We start from the raw sequence: 12,680 nt of genomic DNA, 5'->3' as shown, positions 1-12,680 counted from the left end.
CCAGCAACCCTCAGTTTGTTTCCTGAGATTAAGAATTCCTCATATCAGTGAGGTCATATGATACATGTCTTCCTCTGAAAATTTAATGACAGCATTTGAGATACATGCATTTGACCCAAGAGACTGCTAAATAAAGTGAAGGTAAGACTGAGCTCCAGAGCCCTGGATTCTAGTCTTACTAAATCACTAAAAAGTACCCAACATCTCCAGATTACAAATCTCTTAAATTATAAAGCAAGTTTAATTACCCTGCTTACCCTCTCCCAACTTCACAAACAGATTGTAAACAGAAAAGGAAATGCAATTTTATTTAATCACAGCCAACATTTATTGAGCCACATATACTAGGGACTATGCTCAACAATGATCTAATTCAATTTTTCCAATAGAACTGTGAGGTGGTTATTAATATCGTCCCCGTTTTATGGATTAGGAAACAGGCATAGGTTAAATCACCTGGACTCAGGTGGAGTACAGGTCTGTCTGGCTCCAGAATCTGTGTTCTTTACTGTGGTCTACCCCCTTTCTTGGGCCTAAAAGGATTCAAAATGGCCTCCTGGGTTTATTCTTAGAGTATCAATGAGGAAAGATGTCATGGGTACTTGATTTAAAAATAATTATTACACACTAATCTCATCTTACTCAATTATTACTTATAGACCTGAATGGAATACAGGTGTTATCATCTACTTAGAAAAATACTCACATCAACTCACTAGCCAGGATTACAAACAAAACTTAATCATTAATAGATGAATCACACTATATAGTTTATATGGTGACCTTCTATACCTCCCATCCTTGAACCTCAAAACAACTCTATGAAACGAGCAGGACTTACGTTATTATCCACCATTTACATGTGAAGAACTTGAGCTTAGTAGATGTCAAGTTCCTTCCTCAACATCACACAGAAGTATATGTGGCTGAACTAGGTGCCAAGTCCACATGTCTGCTTACTCCAAATCCAGTTTCATTCCTTTTTTTTTTCCACAAAGAATATTCTTTCCTCTATTAGTTTGCTTCAACTTCGTCCTCTCTAGTGTGTTTACTGAATGAGGAGTGAAATCCAAAGAAATATGGATAATCCCTCTGTCTCTGATTAATTAAGAATTAATTTTTGCAAGGAAAAAGCAATAATCCATCTACACAGCACCTCCTCAAAAAACTTCTGCATTTTCTATGTGATATATATATATGTCACACACAAAGGCAAGCAAGTAGCTCTCCTATCTGATGCCATCCAGAGTTGTTTTTCTCAACTTGCTGCTTAGGTGTTTTAAAGGAAAATATTTCTACTTGCACCTTTTCAAAGGTTTAACTTTAAACTTCTAGCGTGTCCCTGGAGTAACCACTTTTGCTGGAAGAATGTTGGGCATATTGAGTTTCTTTGGCGGGGGGCATATTCAGTTTCTAAAAATGAAAAACCTTAAGTTACATTGTCCTAAAAACACTTAGCACTCAGGGGCTTTAATTATGGAAACTTACCCCATATCCTGATGGGGATGAATTCGTTTCTCAGAAATATTCATAAAGCATCTGCCCTTGACTGCAGTGGTAGACTGTATTCATTTCTAACCTCACAAAGAAGGAAAGAATCCCCATGTACCCAGGCATTGCTATCAGAACTAAAAAACGCCTACTTTCATCTGAAGTAAACTTAAAATGTTCTTTTCTGGGTTAAAGATAAAGTGAAAGGGCGGTGGTGTGGCAGGAAAGTGAGCAGACGGAGCAGGACAGGACACTTTAAATGTCCAGTCACCAGGTTCCTGGAATGGCTCTAACACTGAGTATCTCACTCTTGAGCAAGGATTCTGGGAGGGGAAGAAAAGAAGCACGTTCCATTGGTTTATTAGACAAGAGGGTGGGTAGTGACACCAAACTTCCTTTAAGGGAAGTGGGAGAGGTGAGATATCAAGATCTTAAGAGTGTTGGAACATGATCCAAGTTTGAGAAATGACTTACGAGCTGGACAGTCAGGTGGAATGAAGTGGAGTGTTGCAAGAAAAATAAAGCGTTCCCACCCCACCCCTTAGAAAAAAAATAATAAAGCATTTCCTTTATTTTGAAGCATGACCATGGCTTACTAGATATTTATAACATTGACTTTTCTGGGTATTTTCCCCCATGCACCAGGGACGAGGTCTACTAGACAACAGGTCTAGAAGAACTGGGTTATTTACTTTCTCTCCGGCATATTTTACCACGGCCACACCAAAAATGCAGCTTGGTGTCTGGACGAATCCCTCATTTTATCCACATTCCAATAACCGAGGAGCTCTGTCTCTGACCTTGATAAATTCCTTGATAAAACTGTATTTACCAGCAGCTTCCAATATCACCTGAGCCCTCCCATCCTTTAATGTATAAACTGCTTCTCCATCCATCCCCGTTTATTATCTTGTCTGTAACTAGACATTGCTGCCAGAATGCATCCCCTGCAGAAACTAGGCCTTTCCACAGCAGGATCCGACAAATCCACATCAATGTGGCACCACGCAGATTTGTAAAGAAGCAGGGATGCCTAATATCTCTCCCTGTGACATCTGGAGAAGGACAAGTAAAGACCAGGTACATTCACCGGCTGCCACTCAGAGCAGCTAGAGAGTCAATTCACTTCCCCAGCCTCATAGGTTACTCTGTGAAGGTGCATGGGAGTTCCCTCCTCCTGCTTGGGGCACAGTGTTCCCTTGACTCTTGAAAGCCAAATTGCCTTCAGTCCTTGGGACCCTTTCATTACTGTTTGAACAGGCTGGGGTCTGATTTGCAGGATCTCTTCTCCATTTTCTTCCCTGTCACCCCCGTAAAGACCAAAGCATGAGAGGTGCTTAATGCCACTGTTTGCCATGAGAAACCCGCTTTTAAAATGTGACTTTGTTCAGTGATTGTGGTGGGGAAGGCTCACTTGTAGTTGTTATCAGGTGCCCTTTGGTGGTGGGGGGGGAGGGCTGCAGATCAAGATCAAGAGTAGAGAGGTGAGTCTTTCCTGAGACACTAGATGGCACAGCAGCTCTGAGCTGGCGGCCTTGGGAGAGGTGGGCTGGCTCTCCCTCCTCGCTGCCACAAACTCAAGCTCTACCTGGGGCGGGAGAGGGGCTCATACTGTGATTCACTCTGATGGGCAGAGGTTGGCCACTTGTGCTGCCGCTGACCTCCTCCCTGGGACTTCCCTCCACTTGCAGTCCTGATGATAGGCTGAGGCCCCGGGAACATCAGTGAGTTTGCTTGCAGCAAACCTCTCACAAATGCTTTTGTGGCTTTGCAAACTGGGAAAATACTCATTTTTTAGAGTAAGTCCGCTCACACCTTGCAGTCCTGACTTCTGTCACCTCATTAAAACATTTGCTATAAACAGGACCGAAAAGTTCACAGCTACCTGGGTGGATGGCCAAATGACAGTGGCTTGCCCTGTGATTACATTGACCACGTTAGACCACGGGGTTGTGTCTTTCTTTTCTTTCTTTTTTTCTTCTTCTTCTTCTTCTTTTTTTTTCCCCCTTTCATTTTGAATGTTATTTAGGACTCGGAGGCTAAACTGTTTTGAGGTTTTGTTCCATTCGGCTTCAGATAGCTGCCGTGGGCTTCTCCACAGCCCCCAGCAAGCTCCCGTGGAAGTGCTTGCTTCTCTCTAGTGGTTACTGATGAATGGAGGCGCAGGGGGTCGAATAAGCCGCCACGTGGATTTCTGCGCAGGTGCGGTTCGCCTCCCCAGCAGAGCCGCCCCTGGAAGGCGGCAGGGGCCATGTTTCCAGGCACGCTTTGCTGTACGAGAGGCACACGCGGGAGCAGGCCAGCCGAAGCCACCTCCCTTCCTCCCACTCGTTGCCAGACTGAGGAGGACTTCCCAGGAATGGAGCCTTTCTGGATATTTCGCTCCTGGGAGAGCTGCTGCTCCTTTTCATCCTCTGTGCCCCGTAGGAGGGCCCAGGGCTTCTCTCTCGGGCTCCTCCCCGGGCACTTGTCTTGCAGAGCAGGTCTCAAGTTTGAGCCCGGCTGGAAACTCTGCACTGCCTCGTGCCCCGTGTGGGGCGTGGGAAAGAGAGCCGGTGGCCCGCGGACCTGAGAGAGGCCTCTGTGGGTGAACCACTCTGACCCTCTCCTGCCCTTGTCTTGTCTGTTGTCTTCCTCCCGTGGTAGTTTTCTGTGAGGATGGAGCTGTGGCGGCTTCCAGTCATTTCTCAGACATTTTATTCCTCTCTGCTTTCTGTCACCCAAGAATTCCTAAAACTCTCTGATCTGGCCATAGTACTATTTTGTGGTTTGTGGTGATGGTGATGCGTGTTTGTTTTCAGTGCTCTTTTGGATTTTAAAATACCTTTCCCATCAGACCGTTAGTATGGCAGATAAAAATATGGCCAAAAAAGGACTGAGCCCCACAAGGGCTGCTTCCTCTTCGATGGTTACCTCTCTCCAGGCTACCACTGATCTTGATTTAGTTAGACTGAATGACTTCCGCTGGTCTAACATGGAATTTCCTCCTCACAACTGGATGAATGAAATCTATAATCCTATAGAAAATACGTCTTTTCTATCATCTTAGGGGATTTGGAGTAAGAGGTGAGGTTTGATATTCTCATCCTGTCTCCTTCCTCCATTATTAATTAACTATCTGCCATGACACAAACGTGCCAAATCAAAAGTGAATTGTGTCATGGGCACCTCATCTGACTTGACCTTCATTAGGAAGGACAGCAGAGCACAAGCCCCTATTTCCCTCAGGCCACAGAACAAGAACTAATCCATGATACTGCTGCCTCCTTCCTTGGGCAGACCCTGAATTCAGCATGAATTGTAAGAACATGTGTGTTCATTCATCTGATGAGCTGGTAATAATGCCATCCTGCGCTTGGGCTATATTTCCAGTGTATCAGTACTTTGTGTATATTAACTCATTCGATCTTTATGACAACCCTGTATTATTCCCATTTTACAGATGAAGAAACAAGGCATTACACCAAACACATCCCTAGGAAGTTCCTGATTTAGATCTCCAATCCAGTGCCCTTTGCACGGCCAGATGCTGCTTCTCTTGAGAAGAGCAGACTAGAGTTATGGATATTTTAAGCATTCTTGACAGTTTGTTGTAATTACCACAGCAGCAGGACCATGTGTCATGGAAGAATAAGGGTGGGAGGACCAATTTTAGCTAGGAGAGATGACATCTGAGTTGGGCTTGTAGCAGAACAAAATATAGCAAAGAGAGAAACATGTGGAAGGTCATGGAGGCACAAAAAAGCCTCACATGTGGGAGGAATGCAGAGGTGTCTGGTATGGCTGGAGCAGAGAGCAGAGCCGTGAGGTAAGGAGTGAAGAGAGGGGAGACCGAGGAGTCTGGAAAAGTAGATTGAGATTTGCCTTCACAGAGCCTTGTGGGATGATGAGGGAGGCTTTCTGGACCGACTGAGCTTGTGGTACCTGTGGCTTATCTGGGAGGAGATGGTCAGGAAGCTCTTGGAGCTTAGGAACAGCATCTGTTTGAAGATAAAGATATAGGTCTCAGCATTACATAGATGAAAGTTGGGGGGTTTTCCCCAGGGAGAGAAGGGAGAACACGCTGAGCACAGAGCTGACAGCAGAACCTTAGAGCATAGCACAACTCAGGAAACGAACGAAAGAACAGACCAGAGAAGGCACAAGAAGAAACACTTAGAAAAGCAGGGGGGTAGGGTGGATACAGAAGAAGGGAGCTCCAGGCAGTGCTCAGCGGCTGGTGTGGAGCAGCAGGGAGTTGAAGAAATTGCAAAAATTCCTTGAATGCTTTACCATCTTCACTTCTCCTCTCCCACACTCCAGTGCAGATCCTAAGATGACCCAGAATGGCTCAAAGGCAGCCTTGAACCACTGTGTCCAATGCTGCATCGAGGATCTGACAGCGTTCTTCATCATAGGTTTTAACTCTTGGACGAAATAGAACTATTTTCATTTTATTTTTTATTGAAGTATAGTTGGCATACATAATCGGTTCTAATATATGGGATTTATAGATTCTAAAGGCAGCGCTTTTTTTTTTAATCTGTAGGAGTTGATCAGTATGGAGTTCACATCAATAATATTGTAAACACGCCTCCTAAACTCAGAGATCTCCCAAAACTTTGAATCTGTCAAGATTTTAGAGCTAAATTCCAACCTTTTCTTTTCCCAGCTGAGTTTTCTTCTTCCGCATGGTGGTGAGAATGAGACTTGGCAACTGTTTTCCCTTTTAGCCAGGCTCATAGGAGGGTCCTTGCTATTTGCCGCTGATGTCAAGTAGCGGGAACCGCAGGGCTGCTCCCCGTGCTGAAGAGCCATAATCCTATTATGCCGACCTGAGACTTTCACATTAGCTGCCTCTATCCTGGTAGATGGACTGAGGTGACTCAATTGACTTTTAAATCCCCAAAGGTCCCAGTTTCAAAATCCCCAGGTCTAAGTCAAGTAGTAGATTGGGCCCCTTACTAAGAAGGCCTGGCTCCCCGAGAGCTAGGCCATAGCTTTAGCTTTCTCTTCGGTGTCTTTGGGTCCCATACTTCCTGAGTTCCATCCATAAGCACTGGACTGGTGCACAGTTGTGTCCTTCAGTAGTGATCCTTCACAGGAGGTGAAGCTGCCGGGCATCCCCCTGGGTCATGGATTTCATACCTGTTCCTTTGAATAGTCAGGATTAGGAAACATCCTCTGTTGTTGCTCTAAAAGAAAGATCACATTCTTTTGTTCACGTCAAAGCTGCCCTTGAGAAGGTAATGTGCAAGGTATGCAAAGAGCTTTCTTCCTCCAGTTAGCCACACTTGATCTGTCAAGTCCCTCATATTATATATATAATATGGTTGCAAAATTATTTAATCCTGTCAATTATTTTAGAATGTTTACAACTCAGTTTTGATTGCTCAGACTACTTATCCAATAACTCACAAAGTTTCAGATGTAATTTGCTGGCCCAAATTTCATACTTTATCTGTAAGTTTGTTTAACTTCTTAAACAAGGGTTTGAGCTTTGAATATCACTTTGCCGGGTTTTTTTTTTTTTCACTTAAATAAATATGCAGGTACCTTCACATTCACTACTTCTTTAGCTTTCACACATCTCTCAGGAAGGTATTGTCCCCAAGTTACAGATGAGACTGACACTAATGTCACATGGCTGGTGAGTGGTTGCACTGAGGTTAAAATTTGATCTTTGGACTCAAAATCCAGTGCTCTGTTCAGCACACCAACACCCCCAAATTTGTTTGAACACGGAACACTTTTTAAAATGTAACGTAATTGGGGCGCCTCAGTGGGTCAGTCGTTAAGCATCTGCCTTCGGCTCAGGTCATGATCCCAGAGTCCTGGGATGGAGCCCCGCTTCTCCCTCTCCCTCCGCTGCTCCCCCTGCTTGTGTTCCTGCTCTTGCAGTCCCTCTCTCTGTCAAATAAATAAATAAAATCTTTTTTAAAAATAAAAATAAATAAAATGTAACATAATTAAAGATGAAACACCATCATTAGCTCATTAAGATTTAAATGTTTAACATACAGTAACATTAAGGAATATCATGAATTATTGAAATTTTAGGACAAAATACATCAAATGGACTGATGGTTATATAATAGGTAACATATATGACTGCCCCAATTAGCTGAGAGTAATTGCTGCCTGTCCATCCACATAGCACTTTGAGAATTAATAGCCCGTTTGTTTGTTTTGAAGTTTCAAAAACGTATTTGCCAGGGCTTCAAATTATATTGCAGAGAGCAGTAAAAAACCCAAATTATTGACCAATCATATTAATTATCATTGGTGTATAATTAAACACTATTAGCGACTGCAGAATAATCACAGACAAGAAAGATGATTAGGAATCCTCTCCGTCCTCCCATGCCAAAATGTCCATAACACCCTCATATCCTATCCTTAGAGGTAGGTTATTAGAAATTAGTTTTATAATAATTTATAGAAAAAAACTTTCGATACAACACTGACTGACATCTCATGGAAGACTGGTCATCCATGGAACAGATTTTGGAAAATGAGAGTGTATACCTTCCTTCTCTCCCTTTCTTACTAATCCCAGACACAACTATTTGCCTTCTGCTCATCTCATGCCCTCATTTCCTCAGGGACAGGTGAGAAAATGTTGAGTCTATATTAACCTTCTATTTGAGCCTTATGCTAGAAGCAGATGACATAACCCAAAACAATAGTGACAGGAGCTTTATTCTGTTAGGCTAAGACATCACACAGGATCCCAAGGAATTGGGATCAATCATCCAGTTGATGAAATCGGTTGTTCCTAGTTTGTTAAAAGACAAGTTTTGTAGTTATTGATTCACATGACAATGAAAAGCAATTTTTAGAGCAATCATCACCAAGTGAGAGATAAGTTTACCAACTATAATGTGAGTGGAATTGTTCTTCCCTCAGATTGAAAGGGAAGGGTACTGTATGCACATCCTTCCATCAAGGAACACATTCATTTCAAAAATTCCTTTAGGGATTATAATGGCATGATCTTTCCCTTTGTCAGTATCTTTTTGCAGAGATTTCTCCTAAGAAATCCCCTAAACACATTACTGATCCCTGAATCCATTCCTATATTTCAAGCTTTTGCAATGACTTTTTTCTCATGGTTTTCTTTTTACTTTTTTTCTTTGTAGACCTGGCCAGAGGACTGTGGATGACCTAGAGATTATCTATGAAGAGCTCATTCACATTAAGGCTTTATCCCATCTTTCTACCACAGTAGGTTGTCTCCTAGTTGAGCATGGTCAGGGAGGTGGGAGTGGTAAATGCACTGTTAGCAGTGGAGAAGAGTATTATGGTATGGGGGTGGTGGTGAAGGAATGCCTGAATTCTACCTCGTAAATCACCCCTACTCTCCCTCATCAGATGCTAAGGAAGTTATACCCAAGAACAATCCCCAAATGGGATCAAGTATTATCACGTTGTTAGTAGTTGTCCATGTGCCCCAAACCCTAAAGCAGTATGAGTGAGTGGGACTGAAGAATGTACTTCATCCTTCCAAACCTGAATCTTGGTTAGACAAGAGAACTAGGCCTTAAGAGGAGCTCTGAGACCCTTCCATGAAATAGAGAGCCAGAAGGAGGAAAGGGAGACATCAAGATGGCCTGTCTTGGCCCACAGGGTCAGCTTTGCCCGGGTTTGCTGCCCTATTGAGAGGAAGCAGAAGGTTCGAGAGAACATTGCTTCAGATATGTTAGAGCCCAGTAGCAGTACCCACTAGTGAAAAATGCCCTCATTGCTATATCAGACTCTGAACATTTACATGATTAAGTTATTTAGGAAGGCATTGGACAGAAATTTGGCCTCTGAATAGGGACAGAAACACCTCCTCCCATAGAAGGAATACAGGAATGTGATTTCCAGGTAACCCAAGTCTCCTATATGCTAGTAATTCAATAACAATGGTAAATAGAAGTTGTTTCAATATTCACAGATCATTATCTAAGGCCCCTTGGCAGTATCTCCATGCTTAATCGGCCTTTCATTCCCAGCTTACTAGCTGGCGTTATGCGATCACTTGGTTGCAGTGCCTATGGTATTGGGTGGGGGGAGGGGGGGTGTCAGGTCTCCTGAGAGCCGTGAGGAACTTGCTTTGCCACAGCTCCAAGCAAAGGGCTCCAAACCCTTCCCGCTTCAACTCAGATGGAGCCGCCTTCCCATTCCTCTCCTGCTGCACCACTGGGGGTCTAGAAGCTTGCTTCCCACACACCATCACCCTTGTCATCCTCACTCTGTCCATTAGGGTGGGGATAGGTCTAATGCCTGCGTGCCTCAGCTGGGGTGCCCCTGCCCGTGTAGGCATCATGAGTTCATGCTGTAGCGGGAAGGGAGGGGAGACTCCTTTTCCCTACCTGTGCTCCAGGTTCCCAGCATGCTCCTGCTGTGACTTGCCCAGCTTGGTGGAATTGAGAGGGCTGTGGGGAGTGTCCTCTTCTAGCTCAAACCCTGGGGCCCCAGGCACTGTGGGAAATTCTCAGGTCACTTCGTTCTTAGGAAGATAGAAAAAAAAAATTGGGGACCATAATTTAGAATTTTAAAATAACTAGCTATGTAGGAATATAAATCTGCTCACACATTTAGGCTTAATTATTCACCTCTGAGATACTGACTTTTCCAACACGTGGGTAGCAATGCATTATGTGTGATGTAAGGAAGAGCCTCTCTTAGCAACAGAGTCCTGTGATATTGTAGATTTTTCTCACCTTCTCACCCAAGACGGACGTGACTGGCAGAGAAACTTGCTAGTTCATACATGGGAGGCCATGTTTTAAATGGCTTCTGGGGAGATTGTCTTGTATGAGTTAGCCTACAAAATAGCTTTTGTCAGAGCTGTAAGAATCTGGTGGCAAATTAGGGAAAGTGGTTCTAGATGAGAGTAGCTGCCAGCAAAGTGGGGATGGCTGCGTGGGCAGAAGGGTACAGTCGGTACTGCTTGGAAAGAGAACAAGACCCCCCGCCCAAATCTGCCCTTTCCAAATTCTTTCTCTTTTTCCCCTAGGTTAAACGGGAGTTAGCAGGTGTTCTCATTTTTGAGTCTCATGCCAAAGGAGGAACTGTGTGTAAGTAAACGTAATGAACATTGTGTCTGGCGAGCCTCTCGCAAGCCCAGGCCATGAGAACCTGAGTGCAAATGCTTTCCTTTTTTGGGCCCAGGTCACACTTAGCGGGATGTCATGTGGCGGTTTAGTTTCTCGGGGACCTGCGTTTCTTCTCAGCATGTGTCCGTTCCGTGGCTTCACAGGGGTTTTCTGGTACCAGCTTGGTAACTCTTGCCAGCCTGAATCCCCGCTTGCTCCCTGCTGACTCAAGGCAGTGTTTAAAGGGGGGGGGGGCAGTGACTTCATCAGGGAAGGACCCTATGCAGGACCTTTGCATAATGACTTCAGTTTGGTTTTCAGAGAACAAGTCTGTCTCTCAAGATCCCTAGTTAGAGCGATAAACGACCCTGCTTGCTTTTTCTTCTGTCACTTCCACTATCAGCTCCAAGCCTGAGAGAATTTCTTTGCCCCAGATACTAAGACAGTGCTAGTGTATCATTATCTCTCCAGAATCCAAGTTGTTTAGTTCTATGCTGGTATTCGGAAGCAGGAAATTGAAATTTGATATTAATAAATGTGAACAAAATTGTTTAGGCCATCATCTTCCCCAAGCTCTACAAAATCACTCTTGACAAACATGGTTCATGATCTACTCAAGTCAGGAAATGCCACCTTCTCTAATCTCCCGTGGAGAATCAGAAGACACATCAGCTCGCTAAAGTTCTCAGAAGTTCTGCAATAAAGAAAAATGTTCGCTTCATTTAAACTGACACTTTTTAAACTTAGTGAAACATAGGACACCTTTTTAAACGGACACCTGTTAACTTTTCAAGAGATATTCTTTGGAAAACCTTGCCCTTTCTTCAGACTGTGTTAGTCAAATAAGCAGGAACATGAATCGTAAAAGCAAAAAGTTATAAAAATTACATTTCAAAATGTTTTACTTTCAGTCATCAAAAGTGGTATCCCTAACATGGATATTTATTTTAGTAAGAATGTTTTTTCTTTACATTTTAAAGGTTCACTTTAATATTTTTTATTTTTATCATCCCTGATGACTTACAACTTCTCATTTATTTTTTTCATTCAAACTCCTGATTGTTTTCATTTTATTAAAAATAAAATATTTAAGTATGGCATCTGGGTGGCTCGGTTGTGTGTCTGACTCTTGGTTTTGGCTCAGGTCATGATCTCAAGGTTGTGAGATCGAGCCTTGCATCAGAACTCCACACTCAGCATAGAGTCTGCTTGAGATTCTCTCTCTCCCTCTCCCTCTGCCCTCCCCCGCCGCTTGCTCTCTCTCACTCTCTCCTAAATAAATAAAATCTTTAAAAAGAATAGAGATTACAAGCACCTTTTTCATCTTCATCAAACACTAACATTATACCATTTTTTCATATTTTCTAAAGAATGAAATTATCCCTATAATTATAATAAAAGCGCCTGGGTGGCTCAGTCGTTAAGCATCTGCCTTCGGCTCAGGTCATGATCCCAGGGTCCTGAGATCGAGCCCCGCATCGGGCTCCCTGCTCCGCGGGAAGCCTGCTTCTCCCTCTCCCACGCCCCCTGCTGGTGTTCCCTCTCTCGCTGTGTCTCTCTCTGTCAAATACATAAATAAAATCTTTAAAAAAAAAAAAGAATGAAATTATAGGTACAGTTGAAGGCCCCTTGTTCCTTCCTTTATCTCATTCTTTTCTTCCCTCCCCAGTGTACTCCCACCCTTATGTAGTGGGTATCATTCCAACCCATTTTTAAATAATATGTAGATATGTATCCATAAACAATATGTAGTGCTGATTCACATGTTTTCAAACTTCACATTTGTGGTCAGATTACTTTTAAAAACTATTTTCTCTAGCATAATAAGTTTTGATGGACTGTGGGGAAAAGTGTATTTATTGCTCTAAGAAATGGATTGCTGGTGCATTGATCTCTAGTAAATTCATATCTTTTAGAGCATAGCAAATAGTGCAGTATTTCTGTTCCTTTCACGTTCTATAGAAAAGGCGATACTATTCCACCTGAATAAGTATTTGCCAGTAATTTTTTTTCCTTCTGGAATAAATGCATAATTCTGAGGACTTAAAAATGATGATTTGATAAGCTGTAATTTATATTGATGTGCTTCTGTTCTTGTCATAAGTCTTTTCATCTTTTTGTGTC

At 43.1% G+C, this 12,680-nt stretch overlaps 1 protein-coding gene across 16 annotated transcripts in view; it reads left to right on the top strand.

The window, feature by feature from the left end:
- RAPGEF4 (Rap guanine nucleotide exchange factor 4) overlaps nt 1–12,680 on the top strand; it is a 287,935-nt gene that overhangs the window by 215,228 nt on the left and 60,027 nt on the right. For all 16 annotated transcript variants that reach the window (XR_012375225.1, XM_073882406.1, XM_073882427.1 and 13 more), the window contains 2 exons: nt 8,613–8,697; nt 10,478–10,538. Coding sequence is in view for 15 of the 16 variants with exons in the window: in XM_073882406.1 (XP_073738507.1) it covers nt 8,613–8,697; nt 10,478–10,538 (146 nt within the window). In the remaining variant the exon portion in view is untranslated. The remainder of the gene's footprint in view (nt 1–8,612; nt 8,698–10,477; nt 10,539–12,680) is intronic.

This window comes from Callorhinus ursinus, unplaced genomic scaffold (assembly GCF_003265705.2).
Source record: "Callorhinus ursinus isolate GAN/ISIS: 27379988/994484 unplaced genomic scaffold, GSC_fseal_2.0 scaffold2, whole genome shotgun sequence".
In the NCBI taxonomy this organism is placed as follows: Eukaryota; Metazoa; Chordata; class Mammalia; order Carnivora; family Otariidae; genus Callorhinus; species Callorhinus ursinus.
Note: the sequence above shows the minus strand (reverse complement) of the source record. Positions and strands in the feature narration are given on the sequence as shown.